Source organism: Eublepharis macularius, chromosome 2 (assembly GCF_028583425.1).
Source record: "Eublepharis macularius isolate TG4126 chromosome 2, MPM_Emac_v1.0, whole genome shotgun sequence".
NCBI lineage: Eukaryota > Metazoa > Chordata > Lepidosauria > Squamata > Eublepharidae > Eublepharis > Eublepharis macularius.
Window position 1 is genome coordinate 191,317,932 of NC_072791.1, and position 24,281 is coordinate 191,342,212.

The window sequence follows — 24,281 nt, forward strand, 5'->3', positions numbered from 1 at the left end:
CCATGTGCATGGTACCCAATTCAGATCACGACTGCAGTGAGCATGGAATAGGAGTGTATGTTGTTGCCATGACCATTTTCCCAACCTGAAAGAGCTGTGGCTATCTTCCCCAAATTTCTGCCTATCCTCCAGGGCTCTGAACCAGTCTTTGTAACTTAAATTGTATGCAAATCACAGAGATTGCCAGCCAATCAGAGCCCCTGGAATGCCACAGGTTGGGAGGGGGTGAGCCAGGCTAACCTTAAGAGGGAAAAGAGATACTTTGCTCCCTCAGACAGGGGATTTGGGTATCTGTAGATAACAGTGTAAGCTTCTTATTTTGGCTATGGTTAGGATTTGGGATCAGGTTAGTTTGGATTTGGGGTCAGGTTAAGGAAGCCTTATTTTTAGTGAAATAAACAAGCACCTGTCCAATCTAATGTGAGCAGGTTCTATGACCAGGATCTCTTTGAGTTAAAGGAGCAACATGGAACCTGAGTAGTAAGACTCTCAGCTGTGGTAAAAAAAGTTTAGAATTGAATCTTAAATACTGAGGAACCCTTTCTGAGAGAGAATAAAAATAAAAATGACACATTTTAGTTTCAGTTTTTTTAATTAAAATATAGCAAAGTCATTGTGAAACATACATTTCACTGACTGTCACATGATAACCTGAAAGAGAATCCAGAGTTGGCTATTTTGTCTCTTGCACAGTTTGTTCAATGTATAACTTAAACAGCTATACAGAGGAGATGTTAATCTCAGTACAATCCTAAACAGTTACACTTTTCTAAATCCATTAACATCAATGGACTTGGAGAAGTCGATGTGCTTAGGGACTGCACTGCCCATGACCATCAAGTGAAATTTCACATTTATTAAATTCATTAATTTAAAATCCACATAATTGTGTGTACATCCTATGTGGTCAGAAAATAACTCTGATGTCCCATTAAGTTATACATTCTTCTAGCACTTTTTGTTTTTACCTCATTTATGAAAATGTCTATGTATATAACTAACTGGCACTCCAGACCTAAACATATTATTTGGAGAAAGTGCTTAAGTCCATGAACATTCCTGCAGAAAATCATCAAGTGGTAGTTTTATTGTTCAGTCATATACTTGGATAACTGTTCAGCATGCAATAAGGGGAAGGGGGCAGGGGCATCCATCCTAAGCCAGGCACATGATGTATCAATGAAATTACTCAGAAACTACAATGAAATTACAATAATGTTCTAGATGTCTGCACATGTAGGAGTCTGTCCACCATCCTATTTTACTGGCATGGACTGAACAAACACCAAAGGTCCTTTGAAGAAGGAGGGCCCTTCCCTCTTGACTGTACAGTACCTATGGTCATTTCCCCCTCAGTTGTGGTGGTGGTGAAAGTATTCCTGGTCCTAGAGTTACACTAACACTGGTAGGTGTTACTGATTTTGAAATGTAAAGCATCTGATAATTTCAAACACAGAAATAGACCACATCTGTCAATTCTGATCTCCCCTGCATATGGTGCAGTAGGTGGGGTGTTGGACTTAGACATGGGAGACCCATGTTCAAATTCCCATTCAGCCATGAAGCTCAATGAGTGAACATTGGCCAATAACTCTTTCTTGGCCTAATCTACTTCATGGGATTGTTTGGAGGGGGGAAAGGGTGAGAGAAATGGAATGACGGTGGGATAAAACTGCATTGATAGAGGCCTAGGGCACTTCCTCCATCCCTAAAAAGGGCCTGGAAGGCTCGGAAGAACAGGAGGGTTACAACTGTGGGGATTCGGAGAATTTTCGCCAGGGAAAGCCCCTATCCCTCATCAACCCCACAAAACAGCAGGAACATAGAAGCTTCCCTTGCAAATTGAAATACAACTGTGAAAACGCAAGCCAGTAGACCAGTCCTTCCTCTGCCTCTTTCTCCTATGCCCTGTTTGCATATCCAACAATTCTGAGACCAACTGTGATGGTGAACCATGGATGCAATCTGCACTACAGAAGTTTTTAGGCACCAGGCAGAAAAAGGTGACTATAGGAAGTAAGAACCAAATGAAAAAAAACATGAGGAAAAACCAACTTGGAAAGAAATAAAAAGCTACACCATGCATCACCAACTTTCAGCACCCCATCTCCATATTCACTATCTGTAACCTTTGGTGGCCATTTTGTTAAGGGCTACAGCTGAATAGGACTTAATACGGGGAAAGGCTGGGCCTGATATAACAGTGCAGATGAAGTGATAGACACACAAAGAGATGGCTAGAGAGACGGAGGGGGGAAAGGGAGATTAAAGTAGCTGAGAAATTGGGTTTGGGATTCACTCAGCTACTTAGCAGCAATAGTGGATATTCATAGTATAGTTCTACCACTTATCTTACTTATTAATCTATATTGCACACAGAATTCCCTTGAAGTTGACATGCTGTGAGGAATGATTTTTGGTTATTGCCAAATAAATGGCACTACAAAACCCCTCTGATGCAGGATGTGCTAACAGCCCATTTCACAGGTTATGTAATTAGAAAGAAAACCTTAGTGACTTGATTAAAGGTTACTGTGGAAATCAAATGTCTTCAGCTCAGCACATTTTAACAAGTCATTTCTTGCACTATTAGGCACCACGGTCTCCTGTTGTAATTATAGACCCAAAAGGCCTCATAAAGAAAGTTATGACTCATCTAAAAATAGTTGCAGACTTTTGTGCCAGGCCAGCACTAATATAAATATCTCCATCAACTTATGAATAAGCCTTTGCTCTTTAGCAACATGAAGCAATCTTTTCTGGAGCAGGATGAATTTAAAAGACCAGACAGTCTGGGGAGCGTGAGACAAGATAACCATTGATAGCACATTGTTATTGTTATGAAAGAACAAACTCACAAAAACATAACTCTTACATGCATATTATTTTGGTTCTTTTCAAGGGGAAGGCACTAATACAAAAAAGAAAACCATTTCTGTTTAAAAATTGAAACTGAAAAACGTCTTTCACTTTCTCAAAGAAAGGGAAATGGGTTTTTCTTAGGAATTTCCTCAGGAAAATTTCCAGTTCTTTACACTGCAAAGGTCCTAGGGCCCAAGGGAATCAGTATGACACAGATGACATATTTAACAAGGAAGTCATGCTGTTGGTCGCCATCACTGCAGTAAGATTGAGCCTTGGACTTACACACGCCCTCTCTTATTTCTCATGCAGAGAGATGAAATTAAAGACTCCCTAAAACCATAGTGTGTTGTGATGTCAATGCAGTAATTGAATATGGTTACATTAGAAGTGCAATCTAAAACGGAGGACTTGGTTAATTGAAGATAGGTCCATCAATGTCTATTAGCAGTGGTGACTAAAGGGCACCTCCAGATTCAGAGGCAGTGAACTTCATAATACCAGTGCCAGGAGGCAGAACAAGAGGAAAATCTTGGCCTCTATTCCTTTTTTTGTCAGCTCTTCAGATCAACTGGTTGGCCACTGCATGAAAGAGGATGTTGGACTAGATGGGTCAATCCTCTGATCCAGCTAAGCTCTTCTTACGTTTTTATGGACTAGAGAGAGGACTATAGTTGTTGTTTGTTTAAAACATACATTTGTACCTGTATGGTTGTGCATTCTTTTCTTTCTTGGCAAAGCGATAATTGCCAGGCTCCATCTGCGGTTCACAGAGCCATGCAAGCATTGCCTTTCAGTTGACCCAGTTCAGGTTTTTTGAACCATCATGCTAAAGTGTTATCTAAAGGCAAAACATATTGAAATCGCTACATAGGCTGTGCAATCTTGAATGCATCCGCAGGAGAGATGAATTGTAGCTGTCATTTTACTTTCCCAGTTTTTCAACTATGTCAGAATTATAAATGCAAAGAGCTTTATGAGTTTTGCTACAGAGGCTTGTGCTGGAGAATTGTTTTCCTTGGCTCTTGAGTCATTGAGGTTGTGCATGGGATCAGGATGCTTGACAACGAGAGGAGGGTTGGTTTGCTGGACTCTGGAATGGGGGCATGAAAGGACACGTCTCCATGGGCTGACACAGTACAAAATATTTCACATTACAAGCTTTTTCATTTAGGTTTTTCATAATTTTAGAAGAGGCAGGTTGAAAACTATAGTCTGCCTTTAACAGAACTCTGCTGCTAGCAGTCTACACGATGCTGGACAGATTTGCTCAAAATTGTAGGTACATTCTTGGAACAAGGTAAAATGAACTATAGATACATATTGACAGGAATGAGCAAAACTGAAGTTAGGAGACAGACAAAAAGGGTAAAAAACAACAACCTGAAATTCAAGACAGAAACCAAAAAGTTGAGCAACAAGAAAATAAAATACAGCTATTTATTACATGGGGCACAAAATCTTAGGATAACACTAGAGATGGGCACAAACCGGGAAAAATCCAAACTATGTGATTCGTGGTTCATCGTGTTTCACGAACCCCAAACCCCAAACTTTCATGAACGTCCCCCTTTGCGAATTGGTTTGTTGGTTTATGGTTCATCACTTCCAGAGACCCTAGAACAGCCCCCTTCACAGTCAGAGATGCCAAACTCACCAGGAGTCTTCAGCAGGCTCTTTTCCAGCAACTCTCCAAGTTTCGTGAAGATTGCATTCCGGATATTTGTGTTAGGGATCCCAAAGTGGGTGCACCCAAGAAAGTTCCATTAGATATAATGGGAGCCAGCCACAAATGCCAATTGACTAAATAAGAAATAAATTAGAAAGACTGATTAGTTTATCAGCAACACCACAAAAATGCTCCAAAATCCTTCCTCTCAAATTCCAAATTCCAGCAGCAGTCCCTCCTCTCTCTTTGCCAGCTTGAAAGTAAGGCTGAGGCTTAGAGCTGGGACTCAGGAGTTATATACTCCTTGCTCTCATAGAGCAGAATGGGAGCTCTCTGGTTGGCAACCAGAACTTCCTATCAAGGTTTTGAGGGCTAAGATTGGTGTTCCCAGGACTGCAAAAGACATCTAGCCCCTCTGTTGTCTAGGGAATTAATCCTTGCTCCTTGCTCTCATAGAGCAGAATGGAAGCTCTCTGGTTGGCAGCCAGAGCTGTCTATCAAGATTTTGAGGACCAAGGTTGTTCCCAGGCCTGTTGAAGATGTCCATCCCGTCTGTTGCCTAGGGAATTGATAGATCCTCAGATCTGTTGCCTAGGAAATTGATAGATCGGCGCCAGGCTGTCTGAAATAATGAACCAAAAACAAACCTCCAAACTGGCCAAAAAAATTAATTGTGGTTCGTGAAATTAGGTCCCATGAACCACCGGTTCACAAACTCCAAACTGGTCTGGTGCGTGCCGAACTTTGGTTCATATTTCGATTCATGGAACCTGTGGCTTCAGAATAGTGGAGCTGAGAATAATGGCACCTTCTAGACTTACTTTTATGCCTTTGGATTGGGAAGAGAGAGGGTGGAGGAGAAGGAGAAGTAAGACCATCTCCTTCTCGGATGTTGTTTTCTTTCTTGTCTTTTATGCTGTAGGCCCTCATCCAATCCTCAGTAATCCTCAAAATTTCCAAATGGAAATATGGAAAAAGAATACCTCATACTTTTATGCTGTATGCATTTTGATTGAATAACATGTTGTCTTAAAAAAGTATTTCACTAATTTCAAAAAAATTCTAGGATTTTTTTCAGTGGTCCCCCCAATTTCCCAATTGTCAATCAGAATTTTTTTCAAGGGGTTTGAGGTGTGTGGGAAAGCAAAAAACTTTCTGAATGTTTCCATTTCCCCCAAGCCTTCACATCTCTAGCTGTGGCATACTACTGAAGCACCTGGGACATTTAATCCTTTTCATTTACATTATGGCTGAGACCAAACATGAGGCAATGGAAAGAGCAGAACACTGTTTAAGTCCTTTAGGATGTGCTAGTTTAATAAAATGGTAAGAAGATAGAGGAACTGTGGAAGCACATGGACTTTAGGTCTACCTCCAGCTGAATGTGGAAGGTATGACTATTAATTTGCATATGCGTACAGTGTGAGTAGGAGCTGTAACCCATCACAAGGACCCCTTCCTTCACTGATGGAGAAATAAATTTATTCTTGAGATTTCATGAAATTTTCAGTGATTTACTAAGTCAACATTACAATCTGTTAATGCAAAGATTCGTCCATGAAAGAAAAACAGGGCTTTAGTATCCTGTGTCTTATGCTGATTAACAAAGCTGGGAGAAAATAAGGGAATTCACTACCTTTAATTAATCTGCTGTATTATGAAACTTCTCTTAGCAACACTGAGGCATGCATCTCGACTATTTTGTGACATTTACTGTGTCTTCTTTCCACCACCTTTGTTTTACTTGGTTGTGTACAGCCAAACCCCCAAAACTCAGTGCTACTAGCCAAACAACTTGCAATTCTCATTTACATGTACCATAGCTGTCTGGTTCTTGGGCAGGAATGTTCATACACAGTTTGATTATTTGTGACTTTGTTGTGAAATGTGATTTAAACAAGAATGTCTAAGCAAGCCCTTTCACAATTTCCGCTTCTGCATCTAAAAAGGGCTGAGAGGGATATTTCAAGGTAGTTTTTAATATTAACCATAAAAGTGACTTGAAATGTGGCAAACTGCTCCATTCTTACTTACTTGCATTACTGTTCATTCAATCATCGTCTTGAACAGAAAACACAACTGGAATACTAAAGGGATTTAGAAGTCTGATGAACTTCCACTACTATCAAATATTTTGCAACCTGCAGCATCATGTTATTCTCTGCAGAAGATGTCCAGCCCCTCTGTTGCCTAGGGAATTAATTCTTGGTCCTTGCTCACATAGAGCAGAATGGGAGCTCTCTGGTTGGCAGGCAGAGCTGCCTATCAAGGTCTTGAGGGCTAAGATTGGTGTTCCCGTGGCTGCAGAACATCCATCCCCTCTGTTGACTAGGGAATTTATTCTTGCTTCTTGCTTGCAAAGAGAAGAATGGGAGCTTTCTGGTTGACAGGCAGAGCTGCTTATCAAGGTTTTGAGGGCTAAGATTGGTGTTCACATGATTGCAGAATGTCCATCTCCTCTGTTGCCTAGGGAATTAATTCTTGCTCCTTGCTCACATAGAGAAGAATGGGAGCTCTCTGGTTGGCAGCCAGGCTGCAGAAGGTCTGCGGACGTCCCCTCCGTTGCCTAGGGAATTGATAGATCAGTGCCAGGATGTCTGAACTCATGGACTGAGGGATCAGCCCAAATGGACCAAAATTTGTGAAAAACGTGAGTCCTATGAATCACGTGTTTGTGAATGATGAACCAGGCTGGACTATGCCAAATTTAGGTCCATTTTCCAGTCCGTGCCCACCTCTAATTATTCCTGATCTGAACTGTTTGCCTGCCTTTCAAACAATGAATCACACAAGCATGATGGGCCACAAAGAACGTTAAAAAGAAAACAAGACAAGACATGCAGGCCTGATATTATCTTTTTGTTAGTCAATTATTGTTAAATTTTGGTGAACACAGGATATCCAGGCGCAAAACCCCTACAATTCCCATGAGGCACTGTGTGAATTCACATGAGTGAGCTGACCCAAGTTCATTCAATTTGCCATTTACAGTCAAAGAACTGTGTTACTAACTTTCAAGTTTTGTCTGTGCGCGTGCACTTAAAGAATGTGGCAAACAGCAGATACAGAGGCAGATTAGAGAAGGTGGGAAACTACTGTAAAAATTGTAATATGTGATTTTACCTCTGCAATAGTCCTTTTTGCATAATCAATGAGCACTCAAGACAGCTGAAAATAAAGCATAAAATACAATAATTCAATTATTGTGAGTCTTCGGAAACTTTTAGGAAGTGCTGTAAGGCTATTGAATTTTTAATGGAGTATAGGAGGTGGGCATTTGATTACTTGTTATTCAGCTTTATTAGGATTTATTAAGCTGGGTAGGGGATTGGGGTTTCTTGTTCAGTTTTTAAATTTTAATTTTTTTTCAAAAATTATGTATTGTAAGCCACCTTGAGCCTTGGGGAAAGGTGGGATACAAATATTTTAATTAATAAATAAAAATATTAGTGTTTATATGATCTGACCTTATATTGCATTAACAAACTAAGTATCAATATAGAAAATAAAAGCCTCTCTTTACAGGATCTTCTTCCTTTGTCAGCTCCAAGAACAGCCTGGCAACTAATGAGAGTCCTGGGAGGTGGGAGACATGGGGGCACACCCCGTCGGTGTGACATCACTTCTGGAGAAAGCCCAGGTGTCATCCTCTTTGGGAATCCTCTAGCAGGTAAAGCCATAGAGTTTCTTGCAATTCCTAGAGCAGACTTAAAAAAAACATTTTCCCCCACCAGCCACAGGAACATTGGCGGGCAACAGGAACCAGGAGTTGGGGATCACCCAACCCTGATGGGAAAACAACAGTCCTAGCTGCACACCAACTCTGACTTGATTATTTACATTTCAGCTCACAGATGAGAACAAAATCCAATCATAAAGTAATGTGCCCCACTTCTGCCTTAGAATGTTAGGCTTTTTGGCTTATCTTTGTAAATTATTCCCTCCCCTTTGTTTGTACCATTGTGTCTGTACATATATCGCTGCCATCCAAGTGTAACATTTCACGCATCTGACAAAGCAAGCTATGCCTCACAAAAACTTACAGTTGTTACTTCTATGAAGATACTAACAAGTTTGTAAAGAATAGGTCATAAATGGAAATTTTGTCTGTGCACTCTTTGAGAAAGATGAAATTTGAAACAGGACTAATAACGATCTAGACAACCCGTCAGAGGACCAAGAAGATTACTTCTCATCAGTATAGGATTTTTCACAGTCACTTGAAATTGCCTGTATTTGAGAAAGCGTTTTGGACTCTCCCTCACTATTTCGATACATAGTGCTTATGACTCTTGTATATTGTGTTTAATGTATACTTTTAATTAATAAATAAAAACATTAGTGTTTATATGATCTGACCCTATCTTGCATTTGCCTATTTGGTGCTAATTACACACTTGTGCTTTAATATGAATGTATAATAATAAATAACTTTAATCTATAATTTCTACAATAGCACTTTAGCAGCAGCACTTTATATATACTTAGGCATGGGGTCTCTTGTGATACAGCACTTGTATGAATTGTTGTTCCAGTTGTGAGCAGGAAGTCTTATTAATTCCTATTAGTGTATACTTTGAGGTTTCACTGTGTATTTAATAAGATTTTATTAATTGTAGCTATTGTTAAACCACTGAATTGACACGTTTCATTTTTGGTAAAAAAGGTTTATTAGTAAGTTTTCGCGGGATCTCTTGCTTCTTGTGGTTTTGTACTGCATTACTCTATTTGTTCAGATATCCACAAAAACTTATGGCACAACAGGTATGTCAGTTGGTGCTAAGAGATTATTTTGAAAAGTTAGTTTTGTACAAAAATTCATATTCCCAGCTGCTACTAGAAATGCCAGCCATTTAAATCTAATTCAAGAGCGTAAAGTAGCAGTGGAGCTCCCACAACCCAATAATCTAGTTCTACTCAGTGTGCAACTTACCTTCCTTGGTGCTGGGATGCTGGTCTGTATACTGAGGCAAACTGTGTCCCAGGATTTGACTGTTAGTTGTAAAAGTTCATTTTTTGACTTTTTAAAAAGTAGTTTGTATTTCTTTGGCTATGCATGTACCGAATTCCAGCTTACTGGGTAGCCTGGATGTGCCTTTACCAGTTGAACACATCTCTCCCCACCCACTCTGCCCCAGTCGTTCAGAGAGACATATAAATGCCTTACATTAGACTGTTGTAATAATGAGCATATTTTTTCCTCTATGAGTGTTCCCACACCAAATTTTGATTTTCGGGGCATTCCTAAAGTATCATAAGCATTTGGGTTTATAGTCTGACTCCCCTATTTGAACGAGAGGAGGACAAATATTGCAGTATATTTTTAATTGCAGTATAATTGCCGTTTCTTGCCATGTTTATCACTTTTAAGATCTCTAACTCATCAGGAGCTTCCTGAAATTCAATACCCATGAGTGAGTGAGTGAGTTACAGTACAGTTCTAAACAGAGTTACACCCTTCTAAGTCCATTGACTTCAATGGGTTTAGGACTGGACTGTTAGAAGAGCCTGAGGATGTTTAAGTACATTACTGTTAGCTATGTGACTCAGCTATATAGTTGGGATCTAGTCCTACACTCTGCCCTTAAATACATTTTAGTGGCTTCAGTTCAAAACACAGTTCAAATACAAATACATTGATTTAAAACAGCCTTTTCCTTTAACTACTGAAGAGTTACACTTAATATTCCTGCCAAAACACATTCAATATAAACAGATTTTAAAAATCTACATCTGGGGTGAACAATAGGGGTGTGCACAAAAAAACCCCTGGGTAATCAGGGTCTGGGTTTCAGTGGGGGGAATCCAGTGTCCCTGAAAACCAGGTCAGATTCTCTGATCTGGGTTAGAGAATCCCTGATTTAACTGGCCATTATTACCTATGAGGAAAAATGTCTGGAGGAGCAGGGAGGGCATTTTGAAAGCAAACTTGACCACTACTCCTGACCGCTAAAGACCTCCAAAGAAGGATTGGATCACGGAGTCCAATTCTGTGGGCCCCTGAACAAGCTGCCCCCAAGCACTTTCCATCATTTCCAACAGAAGAAACATTTCCAAGGCTTTTAACCTTCACAGTTTGTCACTCCCCCATTGCTTGGGGTTCCCTGATTTGACATTAAAACTCTCTTGCAAGTTTATCGTCAAACCAGATAATTCCTTTATCTGGGGAGGGGTGAGGCTTGCCAAGCTGCAGTTTGAAAGGCAGTGGCAGCTAAGAGCTCTTTCGGAGCTGGTGTGTGTGTGTGTGTGGTGTGTGTGTGGTGTGTGTGTGCGTGCACGTGCGTGTGTGTGTGTGTGGAGGGACAGAATGGGATGGAAATCACCTCTGCAGCCTCCTTCCCACCTCACCTGCTGCAATGTGGAGCTTGCCTCCATTCATGCTGCTGCCCTCATGCTTGCTCACTGCTGCTCCGCCTCTGCTGTGGCTGCCTGCAGTGGCTGCCTACGATCAGATAATCCAGCCCATTGAGTCAGGGTGCCTGGATCCAATCCAGGGTTTTAAGATGTGATCCAGTTGAGCTGGATTATGCTAGATTGACACAAATCCAGTTTTTAAGATGGTTGCTGAATCTGGATTGCACCCCCCCCCCAGTAAACAATCAAATCCAGTGAGATGATCCTAGTCAATTTATATTGACAATGAGGAAGGCTTGTTCAGAGTAGTCTGTAATGCTGACCAACTCAGACCCATTTGCCTTGCAAGTGTTTAAAGCCCTGAGCCAAGTCATATTCCCATTGATTAATGCATAGGCCCTATTTGCATATTTGAAAGTATCTGGCATTGGGATACATCATTAAAGGGTCTGTTACATATCTGGAGGTATCTTGAGAGGAAGGAAAAAAGAACACACCAAGAATAAGAACATAAGAAGAGCCCTGGTGGATCACACAGGACTCCATCTAGTCTAGCAACCTATTTCATACAGTGGCCAGTCAATTGCCCAAGAAGGCCAGCAAACAGGGCATAGAGGTTAAGACTCTTCCCTGACGTTGCCTGCCTCCTAGCACTGGTAGTCAGAGGTTTACTGCCTCTGAATGTGGAGGTTCCCTTTAGTCACCATGGCTAATAAGACACTGATGGACTTACCAACCACAAATCAATATTCATGGAAGCAGTGATGATGGCCACGCATCCCACAATTCAATCACTTGTTGCAAAAAGAAATATTTCCTTTTTTTCCATCCTGAAACGACTCACCATCAACTTTATTTGTTACTCCTGAGTTCTGGTATTAATGGGAAAGGGAGAAAAAGTTCTATCCCATGAAAAGCAATGAAATTTTGCTGTTTAACATAACATGCCTCAAGAAATTAAAGCAATTCAGAGGTTCAGCCCTCACTGAATGTAATATAAGTGACAGCTTAATTAGTATTAATTAGACTTAATTAGACTATTATAAGTGGAGGGGAAACAGCTACAGGAAGATCATTGTAAGTAAAACTATCACCACCCACTGGTGCAAAGTTCAACCAACTGAAGAACTATGCAGGAATGGTAAATAATAATTACAGCACACTTTGTACTGACACTTCACTCTAGAAGCTTAAAGCAGCTTAGAAGATAGGCTCCATTCCAGCTTCACACTATCTAATTCCTGCACCAGGGCACTCTCTCTCTCAAAATCATCATGAAGTATGGAGATACCCAAGTTTAGCAGCAACATCATTATGCAGCTGCTGTATAAATGCAAAAGATTCCAAATATGCTGTTCCATTGGAATACTGTTCATAGACCTCTTGCCAACACTGCAGCCTTGAGCAGCTGTCAGGTGCTATAAAGAAAATAATAAGATGCTGCTGAGGTTAGTTGGGGAATCTTCTTTAGACAAATTTAAAGTAATTAGGTAAAATTTGTCAGGGACAGGTTTAATGGAGGGTTAGTTTGCATGTGCATACATGGATTGCTTGCTTACTTAGTACAATGGGATGGATTCCACCAGCTTTTCTTCTAGTGAAAGAAGGAAGAGCCCATTTTGTCCACTGAGAAGACTATGAGCAGTGATCATGAATTATACCTGTATGGACAAAAAGCTATGCAAGACATGAGCTGCAATGAAAAGGGAAGTGGGAGACAGGGAGGATCCACTAGTAGAGCAATCCACTCTGTAAGGTGGTTTGGGCTCCATCAGCCCTCCCATAAATCCAGATGCTGATGGGAGTATAAGTATTATAGACAGAGACCTTGTTAATTCTTTTTTCTATACACTGTCCTGCCTATTGTTACTACTGTTAAATACATAAACATTAAATACAAGATGAATACAAATACAAGATGAATCTCCTACTTTGACCATTATACTTAAAGCACTCATATGACAAGTCAGAAATACTGTCTTCAAGAAGGAAGAATGTACACTATAAATGTGTACAAAGATGGACATTGCATGCTTTACAAAATATTCTTTCCAATGTTAAGGAAAACTACCTGTGGCATCAGCTTATTCATGCCATCTTCTGTATAAAACAGTCATGCAAAAGATGATATTTATATAAAGTATACAAGCATTCTGTGTCATCTTGCTAACGTTTTATAATACACAGATTGCATTAGGAGGAAAATATAAAGTTTACATTAATGCTCAAACTAAATCATGAGTGAATATGAGGTTATATTATGCGTCCATACACACATGATAATAATAATTACATTTGATTTATATACCACCCTTCAAGACAACTTAACACCCACTCAGAGCAGTTTACAAAGTATGTTGTTATTATCCCCACAACAGTAATCACCCTATGAGGTGGGTGGGGCTGAGAGAGCTCCTAGAAGCTGTGACTGACCCAAGGTCACCCAGCTGGCTTCAAGTGGAGGAGTGGGGAATCAAACCCGGTTCTCCAGATTAGAGTCCCGTGCTCTTAACCATGACACCAAATGGTCTCTCCAGTGCACACATGACCAAGATTTGGGTCCAGTAGCACCTTATGGACCAACTAGATTTCCAGGGTATGAACTTCTGAGAGTCAGAGCGCCCTTTGTCAAATATGAGGAGTGGAAAAAGGAAGGAGTCCTTACAATCTGGGCAGAAAGTGGAAGGAGTATTGTAAATAAGAGTGTCAGGAAGCTAGCTATAATACGTGTTGTAGATGCAGAGGAATTAGCCATGTTAGTCTGTAGTAGAAAAATCAAAAAGAGTCCAGTAGCACCTTTAAGACTAACCAACTTTATTGTAGCATAAGCTTTTGAGAATCACAGTTCTCTTTGTCAGATGCATGGAGGGCAAGAAGAAACTGGTCAGATATATAGGTGGAGAGGGGAGGGCGGAGTAGATGCTTGAGTAGTAGCTTGACAGAGCCTGGCTGCAAAGTGCAGATAATTTGCATCTGTAATGCGAGAAAAATCCCATCTTCCGATTCAACCCTGGGGGATCCATTGTTCCAGATTTGCAAATAAATTCAATTTCAGCAATCTCACGTTGTAATTTTCTGCTTGAGAACTGCTATTCTTAGGTCAGTGATGGAATGTCCTGGTAGATTAAATATTCTTTCACCTGTTTTTAAATGTTGTGATTTTTGATATCAAATTTATGTCCATTCATTCTGTTGCAAAGGAACTGACCTGTTTGTCCAATACAGAGCTGAAGGGCATTGCTGACCCTTGATGGTATATATAACGCTGGAAGATGAACAGGTCAATGAGCCTGAGATAGTATAGCTGGTGCTGTTAGGTCCGGTGATGGTGTTGTTGGAGTGAATACGGGAACAGAGTTGGCATCTTGGTTTATTGCAAAGTTTGTGTCCATGTGCACACATGATATCTCCCCAGGAGTAAGGGCTGGCCCATTCACTCTACGAGTCAGGAAGAATTGTGTGCATGCAGGATGTACATACACATGGAGTCTTTCTTGAAACAGAGTGCACCCTGTTCATGTCGAGCTCATTCCACATGAACCCATTCAAGTGTGTTGGTAGGAGGCTAATCATTTACATACACGAGTTCCTGAAACATATAGCATGGGGGAGAATATATTGTTGAGTGTACTAATTAAAACAAAAATAAGAAAGCAAGAAAAATAATTATTAATCTTGAGCCTTCTGGCAGACAAACTGTTTTTCACAGTTTTCCAGGTCACCAGGTGCCATTTCTCCATTAACCTGAAACCAGGGTTACTGAGTACCTACACACATCATGGAGCTTTATCTTGCAGTGTAATCAGTGTGATTCTATAAGTAATATGTAACATTATGGTAAAAATCATTTTCTAAAGCAATAAATCAAACAGGGATCACTTATTGAGCATGATGATGTCACTGAGGGCAAGTGAAGCCATGTTCGCCATGAAGTTACATGGGTGACTCAAACCAATCAAGAGTTCATCCACCCTCCTCTAAGCAGGCAAAGCATTGGCAGATTGGAAAGAGAGGTATTGAACTGTGGGCTGGCCCTTTGAAATTGCAAATATTTTCGACCTCTTTTCCACTACTTCCTGACCAGTTATCAAAGGATGCTGGTTTTTGTATCTCATATACCTACCCACTTTGGTTTAGTTCTATATTTAGATTTTTGTAAAATCTCTCTCTAATACCTAGATCAAGGTTCCCCGATGTGGTGCCTGTGGGCACCCTGGTATCCACTAGTACGTCCCCTGCCACCCACTGGCAGGGGAAGTGGGGACGGCCATTGACAAACAAATCAAGAAAATGAAGTGAAAAAAGAACAGCTAATGTCTAGTCAATGACATCATACAGACACTGAAGACAAGGGGAAGTGAAAGAAGTAATATTAGAGAAGCAGCCAGCTAGAATTTCCAGGTTACTAAGATCAGTTTTTGGCTGGGAGTCTTTCTGACTCTCACTTTTAGTTCTTAGGTGGAATTCAGACCAAACCTCATCAGTAGAACAGAACTTCAATGCCTCCCCCTCGCATTGCAGTCCACTCATCTCCACAAAACAATGTTTGTGAAAAAAACCACTGGTTTTACAGTATCATTAAATCTCACCCATTGCTTCAAACAGCCCTGGAGTTAATGGGACACCACAAAACACTGTGTGCTTATCTCTTTAAATTGTCACCACTGCATTTATTTTCATTTGCTATTGGAAATATTGTGGTTACAGGACTGGGGTGTGAATGTTTATATACTATTCAATGAAAGAGGTTTTTTAAAAAAAAGATATTCATCATTAGAGAAGAAATTAAGAAGCGCAATCACCTTCAACAACTTGGTATGTAAGCAACATTGCAAAATGCAATACTAATTACTAGGTGATCAAATTCCATCCACATAGTTGCAACAGAAATTATGTGCAAATGTTGCCCCAAGGTACAACAGGAAAAGAGCAGTTATCTGAAAAAGCTTGTGTGGCAAACAAGGAGAGTCAGATTACGATATTCTTTGGTCTGCATAAATGGTAAAACAGTTTAGAAGTTCAAAGTGAGTACTTTGTAATGAGTGTTCCTTTTGTATTCCCCCCCTTCCCCTTTCCTTGCTAACAATAAAAAATAAAAAAGAAGTTTGAAAAGAGTACAGGCAACAAGTGATAGGAGGGCAACAGGACACTCTAGACCACAAATCCAGAGCTACCAGCCAGCCTGACAAAATATCAAGAGGTCAAGTGATCCTTCCTAGATGGTCTGCCCAGCAAATGATCTCCTCTCCCCCTACTACCTGGGAAGATCAGTTAATTTCTGCCTCAGTGCCTGCTGGCAAGGTTTGGAATACCTCTGGAAGAAGCTTCTTATGTAGCTCCCTTCCTTAGTGCTCAACAAACACCAGATAATAACATTTTATTATCTATGTAACTATCAGAGAATGGAGACTGTTGGTTCATAAACTTGAACTGATAATTGACGCAAAGCAAAACCAGGAAATGTCTCTGTTTTCTTGGGAGCGGGTACAGCACAGACTTGGAGAATGAGCTGTGATCTGTAAAGTCAAACCTCATCTCAGTCACAAGTGAGGCTTCCTGACTTTCCAGGAGGCTGTTTTGCAGCATCATGGGCTGGGGGGGGGGGGGCTGGATGCAGGTGCAGGGCTTGTGCCCCTATGTGGTCCCTGCCAGGCAATCTCATCATTGCTTCTCGGGGGGGGGGGGGGAGTCAGGTGCTGCCATGCACATCATTTGTTGGGAGGTGGCACCCAGACTGCTTCCCATACTGGTCGCTAGGCACCCAATTCCTGGCGGCCTAGCTGCACAGGGACCATGGCAGCAGATGGCAGAGGGCAGAGGGCATGGCCCTATTGGGCCCTCCCTCCATTGTGCCCTGGCATAAGGTGACAGCCAGCTGCTCTTGCTTCCCACCCTCCCCCTCTTTTGGTGCGGAGTCCTGCATGATACACTCATATCTGTCACAACTTGAGTGGGTTGGAGGGCATTGAGCCAGATTCAGGTCTGAAGGGAGTCTGTGTTGACTGGCCATCGCACCCCATTTTAGGAATCCTTTTAAGGGATCTTATGGGGAAACCAAAGGAGGACATGCCCACCTCGGGATCACTGTCCAGCTTTGCTCACAGGTGGCATGAGAATCACGGCATGGCCATACCCAAGCGGGATCACACTCCCTGGCACCCCGCATTGGCTCCCAGCAGGTGGGCTGGGAAGGGAGTCATCAAATGGCTGGTGGGTCATTTGATGTTTGGATTCATGCCCTGTGCTGCAACAAAGCTCTGATGGCTGAAATTAATAAAATGGTCTGTTTTTCTTCACATATGTACATACATACATACGAGGAAACTGGCAGCTTGACAGTTGGTGTGGGGTAGCAGAGCATTAGACTAGTATTTGGAAAACCCAGGTCCAGATCCCCATTCTGGAGCTTGCTGGGTGGCCATAGTCCAGTCATGCACTCTCAGCCTAACCTACCTCACAAGGTTGCTGTGAGGACAAAATAGAGAAGAGGAGAATGATGTGATGTAAGCTGCTTTGGGTCCCCATCGGGGAGAAAGGTAGGGTATAAATGAAGTATATAAATGAATACTGGCAGGCTAGTCAAAGGGTCTCTGGCTATACTAGTTATGTTTCTGCTCCCTCTGTTGCACTTCTGTGACTTGCTCTCAGTCCTCACCTCTTCTGGGTCCCTGGTCTGTTTGCTTGCTTGACCTTCGTCTTCCTCTGTATCTACTTATGCCCCCAACATTCTGGCTTGCCCATGACAGGAAGGATATTCCTGTCCTCATTAGGATCAATCCTGTGAGGCATATATTGCTATCTTTTAAATTAAGAATTTGATTACATGTCTTTACATGTTTATGCAACATCTGCAGACAAAAATCTACACCGGCAGAGCCTTGCATGGGAAGTGGAAGGCAGGAAAATAGAAATAGTATTATATTAAACAAGCAAGGTGCAGCAAGAAACTTGCGAGGAGGGGGAATACCATTCACCATGTCTTTACTTCCTACCCTCTCCCCTACTCTTCCACTGTCACTCTTCCCCCTCCCCACCTCTTCTCTGTCACTCTTTCCCCTCTCTCCTCCCTCTCATGTGACTCCTCCTCCTCCTGTTCACCCATGCCTAAATGAAGACTGCAACTCCTCACCTGCTCATAGCCTCGCAGCCTGAACAGTGGTGGCAACTCCTCACTTGCCCAATGGTCTCCTCAATGGTGGTGGCAATGAGTCCTTGTCCACCCAGAACTTCACTGCAATTCCTCCCCCTCCCACCCACAGTTTTGCCATCTGGAGGAAGCAGCTACTTCTCATCTCCTCATCTGCAGTGCCACCACAGAAGAGGGTACTGCAGGTGTGCATAAAAACCACTCTTTTCTCTACCTGGCCCAAATCCACAGATACTTAAACCTGCAGATTTAAGAACATGTAGATTGGGGCCAAGTTGACTATTAGAATATACAAGTGGGGGAGCCACAAGGACTTGTGAAGGACATCTCATTTTCCCCTCCCCTACTACATGCTCTTTCCCTTTCCTGTCCCCCATGGCCTCTTCCCCTTTTCTTGCTTCCTTCTGCCCTTCCCACCCACCTTAGTCTGCCCCATCTTCACCCCCCAGCAGTGTCTCCCATAAGGCCCAGTTGCATGGAGCTGGCTGAGTGGGCCCAATTGCATGGTGAAGAACCTGCAAGGACTGGCTGGGGATAATTCCCTGTATCCTCTTCCCCATGCTATTTCTTCTTTCCCTCCTCTGGGCAGCCTCCATATGCTCACCTTTCCCTACGTTATGTTAGGCTTTGTGCATGTGACTAGATCAAAGTCACCCAGTGAGCTTCTACAGCAGAGTGGTTAATTGAACATTGGTCTCCAAGATCCTACCCTGAAACTCTAACCACTACTCTATACTGGGTTTTTTTGGGGGGGGGGAGGTATTGAACAGCAGCAAGCAGCCAGGCCTGGGTGAATCATGCTAGCCATGTGGTATCAAATTGCCTGGTGGTTGCTTCTGGGCTAAAACAGCCCTGGAAAGGGCCTGCCCCTGCCCCTGACTGAAACCAAACCTAGAATTCTGGCTAAACTGTAATGGTTGCCTAGCAACAGCTACCAAGTGCTTCTGGTTAAAGCTATCATTTTGGGTTTTTTTTAAAACCTCCCCATTTTTATAAAATATTTTTCTGCAAAACTGGGGCATTTTTCAGCCATGTAGGAAAATCTGTCTTGTCCATTCATGGCTCCAGTTTCCAGATTTAATTATCCTTCAGATCAGGGCCACTTGGCTATTTGTATATAAGATGATGCTTAGAGTAACTGGGGGTGGGGGGAAAGTGTTTTGTAAAAAACTTCACTCCAAATATCAAGGCATTACAATCAGAACATTTTAAAAGCTTCTGTCTACACATCTTTTTATAGCTGGGAGTGGCTGTAACAGGTTTCTGTATGTGTGACATTTTGCTACTGGGGCTGTACACTCTAGACTCAATAAGCAACATGTAAACTTAATTTCAATGTGACTTTGTTCATTGGAGTTTATCATTCAGCCAACATACACTTTTACCATTTCCAGGCAGTTCTTGTTGACCATGCCTTGGATCATTCTGTTTCTGCAGCACTGCCCTCTGTTGTGGAAGCGCATTCTCCCAAGGCTGGGTACCTTCCATCCTCAGTGCTAGAGGAATGCACCCCTCAACGCAGGTCACAGTTGTACAAGGTATAGATTACAAGCCCATCTCTGGAACATACAGTTTAAACATGTAGGTGACTTGTGGCACCTTAGAGACTAGCGTGTTTTTATTCTAGCGTAAGCTTCATGGGCCACAGTTCACTTCATTAGATAGATGAAACAGGACTTCATTAGCCACACACACACACACACACACACACGTATATGAGATAATGAATAAAAAAGAGTTGTGAATAACTAGATTGTGCAATGAAATGCAGAAGGCCTGGGTGGGGTGCGATTATGTAAAATTCAAACACCTTATAAAAAAGTACAGAGACTATTCACAGTAGTGATAACTGGTGATAATATGACAGGTACGCTACTTACGTGTTTTTCTGCAGAGATAACCAATCTAGATTTTCTTACAAAGCCACACAAACAAACAAATATATGAAAATATATTCTTCAAACCAAGAGAATTGTCTGACCACTTATCAAGAAGCAAAAGACATATCTGTACCTTTAATAAAGTTTTTTTTAATCAGCAAAAAATACTTTGAATGCGAAGTACAGCAATCTTTTGGGATAGACTTCTGGACGTTTCTCTTCTTTTGGCATTTCTCTCTCAATAATCTGTTTACATTTGTATATACAAAGTAAGGAAATGGTAGAGTCTGCAAAGTCCCCAAATCCTAAGGAATACAATTAATTATATTATTATAAAAAAACCCTAAAGTTACTATGCAAAGACTGATCTCACAATTTATTATCACATTTATATCTTGTATATCGTTCAATAAATTATCATTTATGAGCAATGATTATTGGAAAATATACTGTTGTCAGAAGAGTGGAATACATGTGGAGTTCCATGTTATTTAATCAACTATGTTCCCACAACAGTCAATGCAACACTAATAACAAAATAATGAGTTTTTTGCAAAACCATTTAAGAAGCAGAGCAAGTTTCCTTTCATTAACCTTTCTTTTTCTTTCAGTTACAAATAACTGTTACAAATAATGCAGTCCTAAGGAGAGCTTTACCCCTCTAAGTCAATTCATGTCAATGACTTTGAAGGGTGCAACTCTGCTGAGGATTACACTGAAATTGTATGAACTGTGGTGTAAGGACTGGATGTGTGCACAGGAACTTTCCATGCTTCATCAGAACAAGGGAACATCAGATCATTTTGAAAGTATTTTCAGTGCATTAAGAGAAACTAGACAAGCCTGGAAAATGCCTGATTGGATCTCCAGCACTTTTTGATCACATATGGTGTTTGTGTTTGCATCAGAACTAGAGCATGGGAAAAGCGGTAACTCTTTCCCCCTTGTGTCATTTTCACAACCTCAAAAGGGCTGTCAAAGGAGCAAATAGGCAACAATACAGCCACCGTATAGGTTCCCCTCGACACAACTAACAGCACTACCAAGTTGGGAAAATGGTGTAGAGTGAAAAGGTTAAATGCTGCCTTACACCGCTGTCCCAATCTGAGTTGGGGTCATGCAGCTACATGCTACCAATAACATGCTACTGGATCTTGAAGCTTCCACCTTCTCACCTAGGCCATTTCCACACACGTTGTATAATGCACTTTCAATGCTCTTTCATAATCCTTTAGAAGTGGATTTTTTGTTCCACACATGGAAAAATCAGTTTCAAATCTTCACTAAAGAGTATTGAAAGTGGATTATCCAATGTGTGTGGAAGCAGCCCTAGTTTGGTCCTCAGATGAAGGCACTTTTTCAACCATCTATCTATAAGTTTAAAGCCCCCCTTAGTAAATTTGTATTGTTAAACAATCAACTGATTATAAGAAAAGGTAAATAAAATAGGGTTACAAAGAAAAAAGGAGAAAAACACAAAAATACATGGCACCCCAAGAATTTGCAGTCTACACCAAAATTACAAGGTCATATTTTCCATTACTCTTGGCATAACTCTGGCTAGAAAAATCCATCTTTAGTTAATGCAGTGCATATGCATTATTTATTGCAAAAGCACTTTCAGTCTGAAAAAAACCTGGCAAAAATTATCTTCATAAATATGTACTGCATTATCTGAAAATGTATTATTTTCATATTGAGAAAAGGCCTCTGGCAAGAGAAGCCATGTAACTCTCCAAATATAAGCTATTACACAGCAGAAATATATATTTCACTTATTGAAAACTGGAAATAAATCCATTTGTTTTCAGTGGGATTAGGATGACTGCGACATGTATGAGGACTGGGATTTTAGGCATTCTTCACAGAAGGGGAGACATATTCATTTCTCACAGATTCTCCCCCACCCACCCACCCACACACCTGTTGCAGCTGACCCTGCCAATACTTAGGACTAGTTTTTATAGGGGATGTATATACTGCTGCAGCAAGAAGATGCGTAAAAAACAAGCAGAGTTCCATTTGTGCTACTTTCAATCCAACCCCCTCAGTAAAGATAAATTTTCTGGTCTGTACATGAAGTATAGTAAAAAGGAAGCATCTGGCAAGCCTCAAATTGGTGAGCGTTTTAAAGGAGAAGTGTCATTACTGATATTCATCCACCTCACCTCAGCAGGAAGTGAAATAGACAGCAGGGATCTTAAGAGCCCAACTCTTAAGAGCCCAACTCTAAGTCAGTACATAAATACTGAGAATAGGGCTGTGGCCGATTTGGCAAAAAATGCTGGGATTGCTGCGTATTGCATCCCTTCCCCCTTCTGTGGCTAGCTTGAAATGGCAGTTGGTATTAGAATGATGTGATGACAGTTGATGTTAACAGAAGGAGGGGTTGAGAGTTCGAGCAAATGGAAGAGTAGAGAGTAGAGATAGGCATGAACTGAAATATGAACCAAAGTTTGTCACAAACTGGGCTGGTTCATGGTTAGCAAACCAGCAGTGTGTCAGAACCCATTTCTGACGAACCAGGATGAACTTTAGGCTGGTTTGTTTAGTTTGTTTTTAGTTCATCACTGCAGACAGCCTGGCACTGATAAATCAGTTTCCTAGGCAACTGGAGATGGGCTTGGATCAGCTGCTTGTCTAGGAGATCCCTGACAAGCAGCTGATGGAGGTTGAAATGCCCCTTTTCCTGCCGCTTCACAGTGGCACAGAAAGGGGCATTTCACCCCTGCAGGCTTGGATCAGCTGCTTGTCAGGGAGATACCCGACAAGCAGCTGATTTGGGGTTTAAATGCCCCTTTCCCTGCTGCTGCCTGCCGGCTGTTCTGCTTCCCATGTTTGCAGGAGTTTGCTTATTCCCTGCTGGCTTTAAAAGCCAGGAAAAGGCTAAATGGCTGGTTTTCCGTTCCTCCTTTGGTGTATGCACATACACACACTCTTTTTTTTTTAAAGGCAAGCAAGTGTTGCAATGTTGTAACATGGCAATGTTGCAATATTGCAACATTGTAACATTACTGCACTTTCTTCATGGCTTTAAAAGCCAGAAAGGATTAAATAACTGCTTTCCCCTCCCTCCCAGGCATGTTTCAGGCTTTGCCAAAGGGAATAAAAACCAAGCGTTTTGCACAGCTGTTTGGAAACAAAGTGGCAGGGAAGCTAGCTGCTGATCCATGCCTGCCGGGGTGAAATGCCCCTTTCTGTGCCGATCAGCTGCTTGTCAGGGATCTCCCTGACAAGCAGCTGATCCAAGCCAGTTGGGTGAAATGCCCCTTTCCTTGCAGCTTTGCAGCAGTATGGAAAGGGGCATTTAAACCCCAGGAACCATGAACCACAAACTAGTTCGGGAACTGAGGCAAGTTCATGAAAGTTCATGGTTTGTGAAATGAGAGGAACCACAAACTGCATGGTTCATTTTTCCCCCCTGGTTTGTGCCACCTCTAGTAGAGAGGTGCAACCTGGCATCTGACCAGAGAGGGTCAGCCAGAGAGTTCTCTATGTGAGGAAGAAAGGGAAAAGTGAACAGAAAAAACATTGTTTATGAAGCACTTTTAGTCCTTGGAATAAAGTGGGACAGACAGCACTAACTTTTGCCGAGACACAAAAGATGTGGGAACTTGTAGTGGGCCAAGGAAGTAGGTAGAAAGGAGTCTCTCCTTTGGCCAAAGGAACAGAGTTATAGCTTTGGTATAACTATAACCCCTGCCCCGTATCTGGAAAGGGTTTTGACTCAGTGGAATACCTTGAGGTCTGCAGAAGAAGGGAAGACAAGCTGTGTGTATGCAAAATTGGAACACCTAACTTGTGAAGGAGTAAACAAAGAAAGAACTTACTTTAAGGATTTTAAGTCTGATAACACCAACCTCTCTCATCTAAGCAACTTAATAAATGTTACGAAGTGTTTTGTGCCTCACACCAGTGAAGTAATCTGTACAAAAACCTTAGTTACTTCAGTTTTTAAGTACCTGTTTATATTCCTACCTATCCAACTTACCTGTAAATAAACCATCCTTTTCTTTTTAAAACTCCATAAGCCTCATGTGCCAGTCTCTGTTTTAAGGGAAACGCAACTGCCGATCTTCCCTCTACTTAGACTTGGCTGGGTAACATCACAACCTATACATTAAGGGTGGGACAATAAAGGAAGTTGAAACTACAAATGCAAACATACTACTAAAGGCTTTCCAGCCCAGTAAACAGCTCATACACTTTGGGAGGAAAATTTTACCTCAGAGTAGGGGAAGGCCAGCCCAGCCTTGAGTTACTCAAGGGTTTGTGTGACAAGGGCACAAGGTGAAAAGCCCAAAATCATGACATTATGCTGCTACTGTGGCAATTCTATGTCACCATTGTCCACAAACTGATAAGCTAG

General features: G+C 41.5%; 1 protein-coding gene across 1 annotated transcript in view; it reads right to left on the reverse strand.

Annotated features, from left to right (window-relative positions):
* Window positions 1–1,341: 1,341 nt before the first annotated feature.
* Window positions 1,342–24,281, reverse strand: part of PLA2R1 (phospholipase A2 receptor 1) — a gene marked incomplete at its 5' end in the record, with an annotated part of 64,696 nt that continues 41,756 nt past the window's right edge. Inside the window, 6 exon segments of the mRNA XM_054970111.1 lie at window positions 1,342–1,437; window positions 3,567–3,686; window positions 11,113–11,316; window positions 11,318–11,351; window positions 14,556–14,602; window positions 14,605–14,652. Coding sequence (XP_054826086.1) covers window positions 1,342–1,437; window positions 3,567–3,686; window positions 11,113–11,316; window positions 11,318–11,351; window positions 14,556–14,602; window positions 14,605–14,652 — 549 coding nt within the window.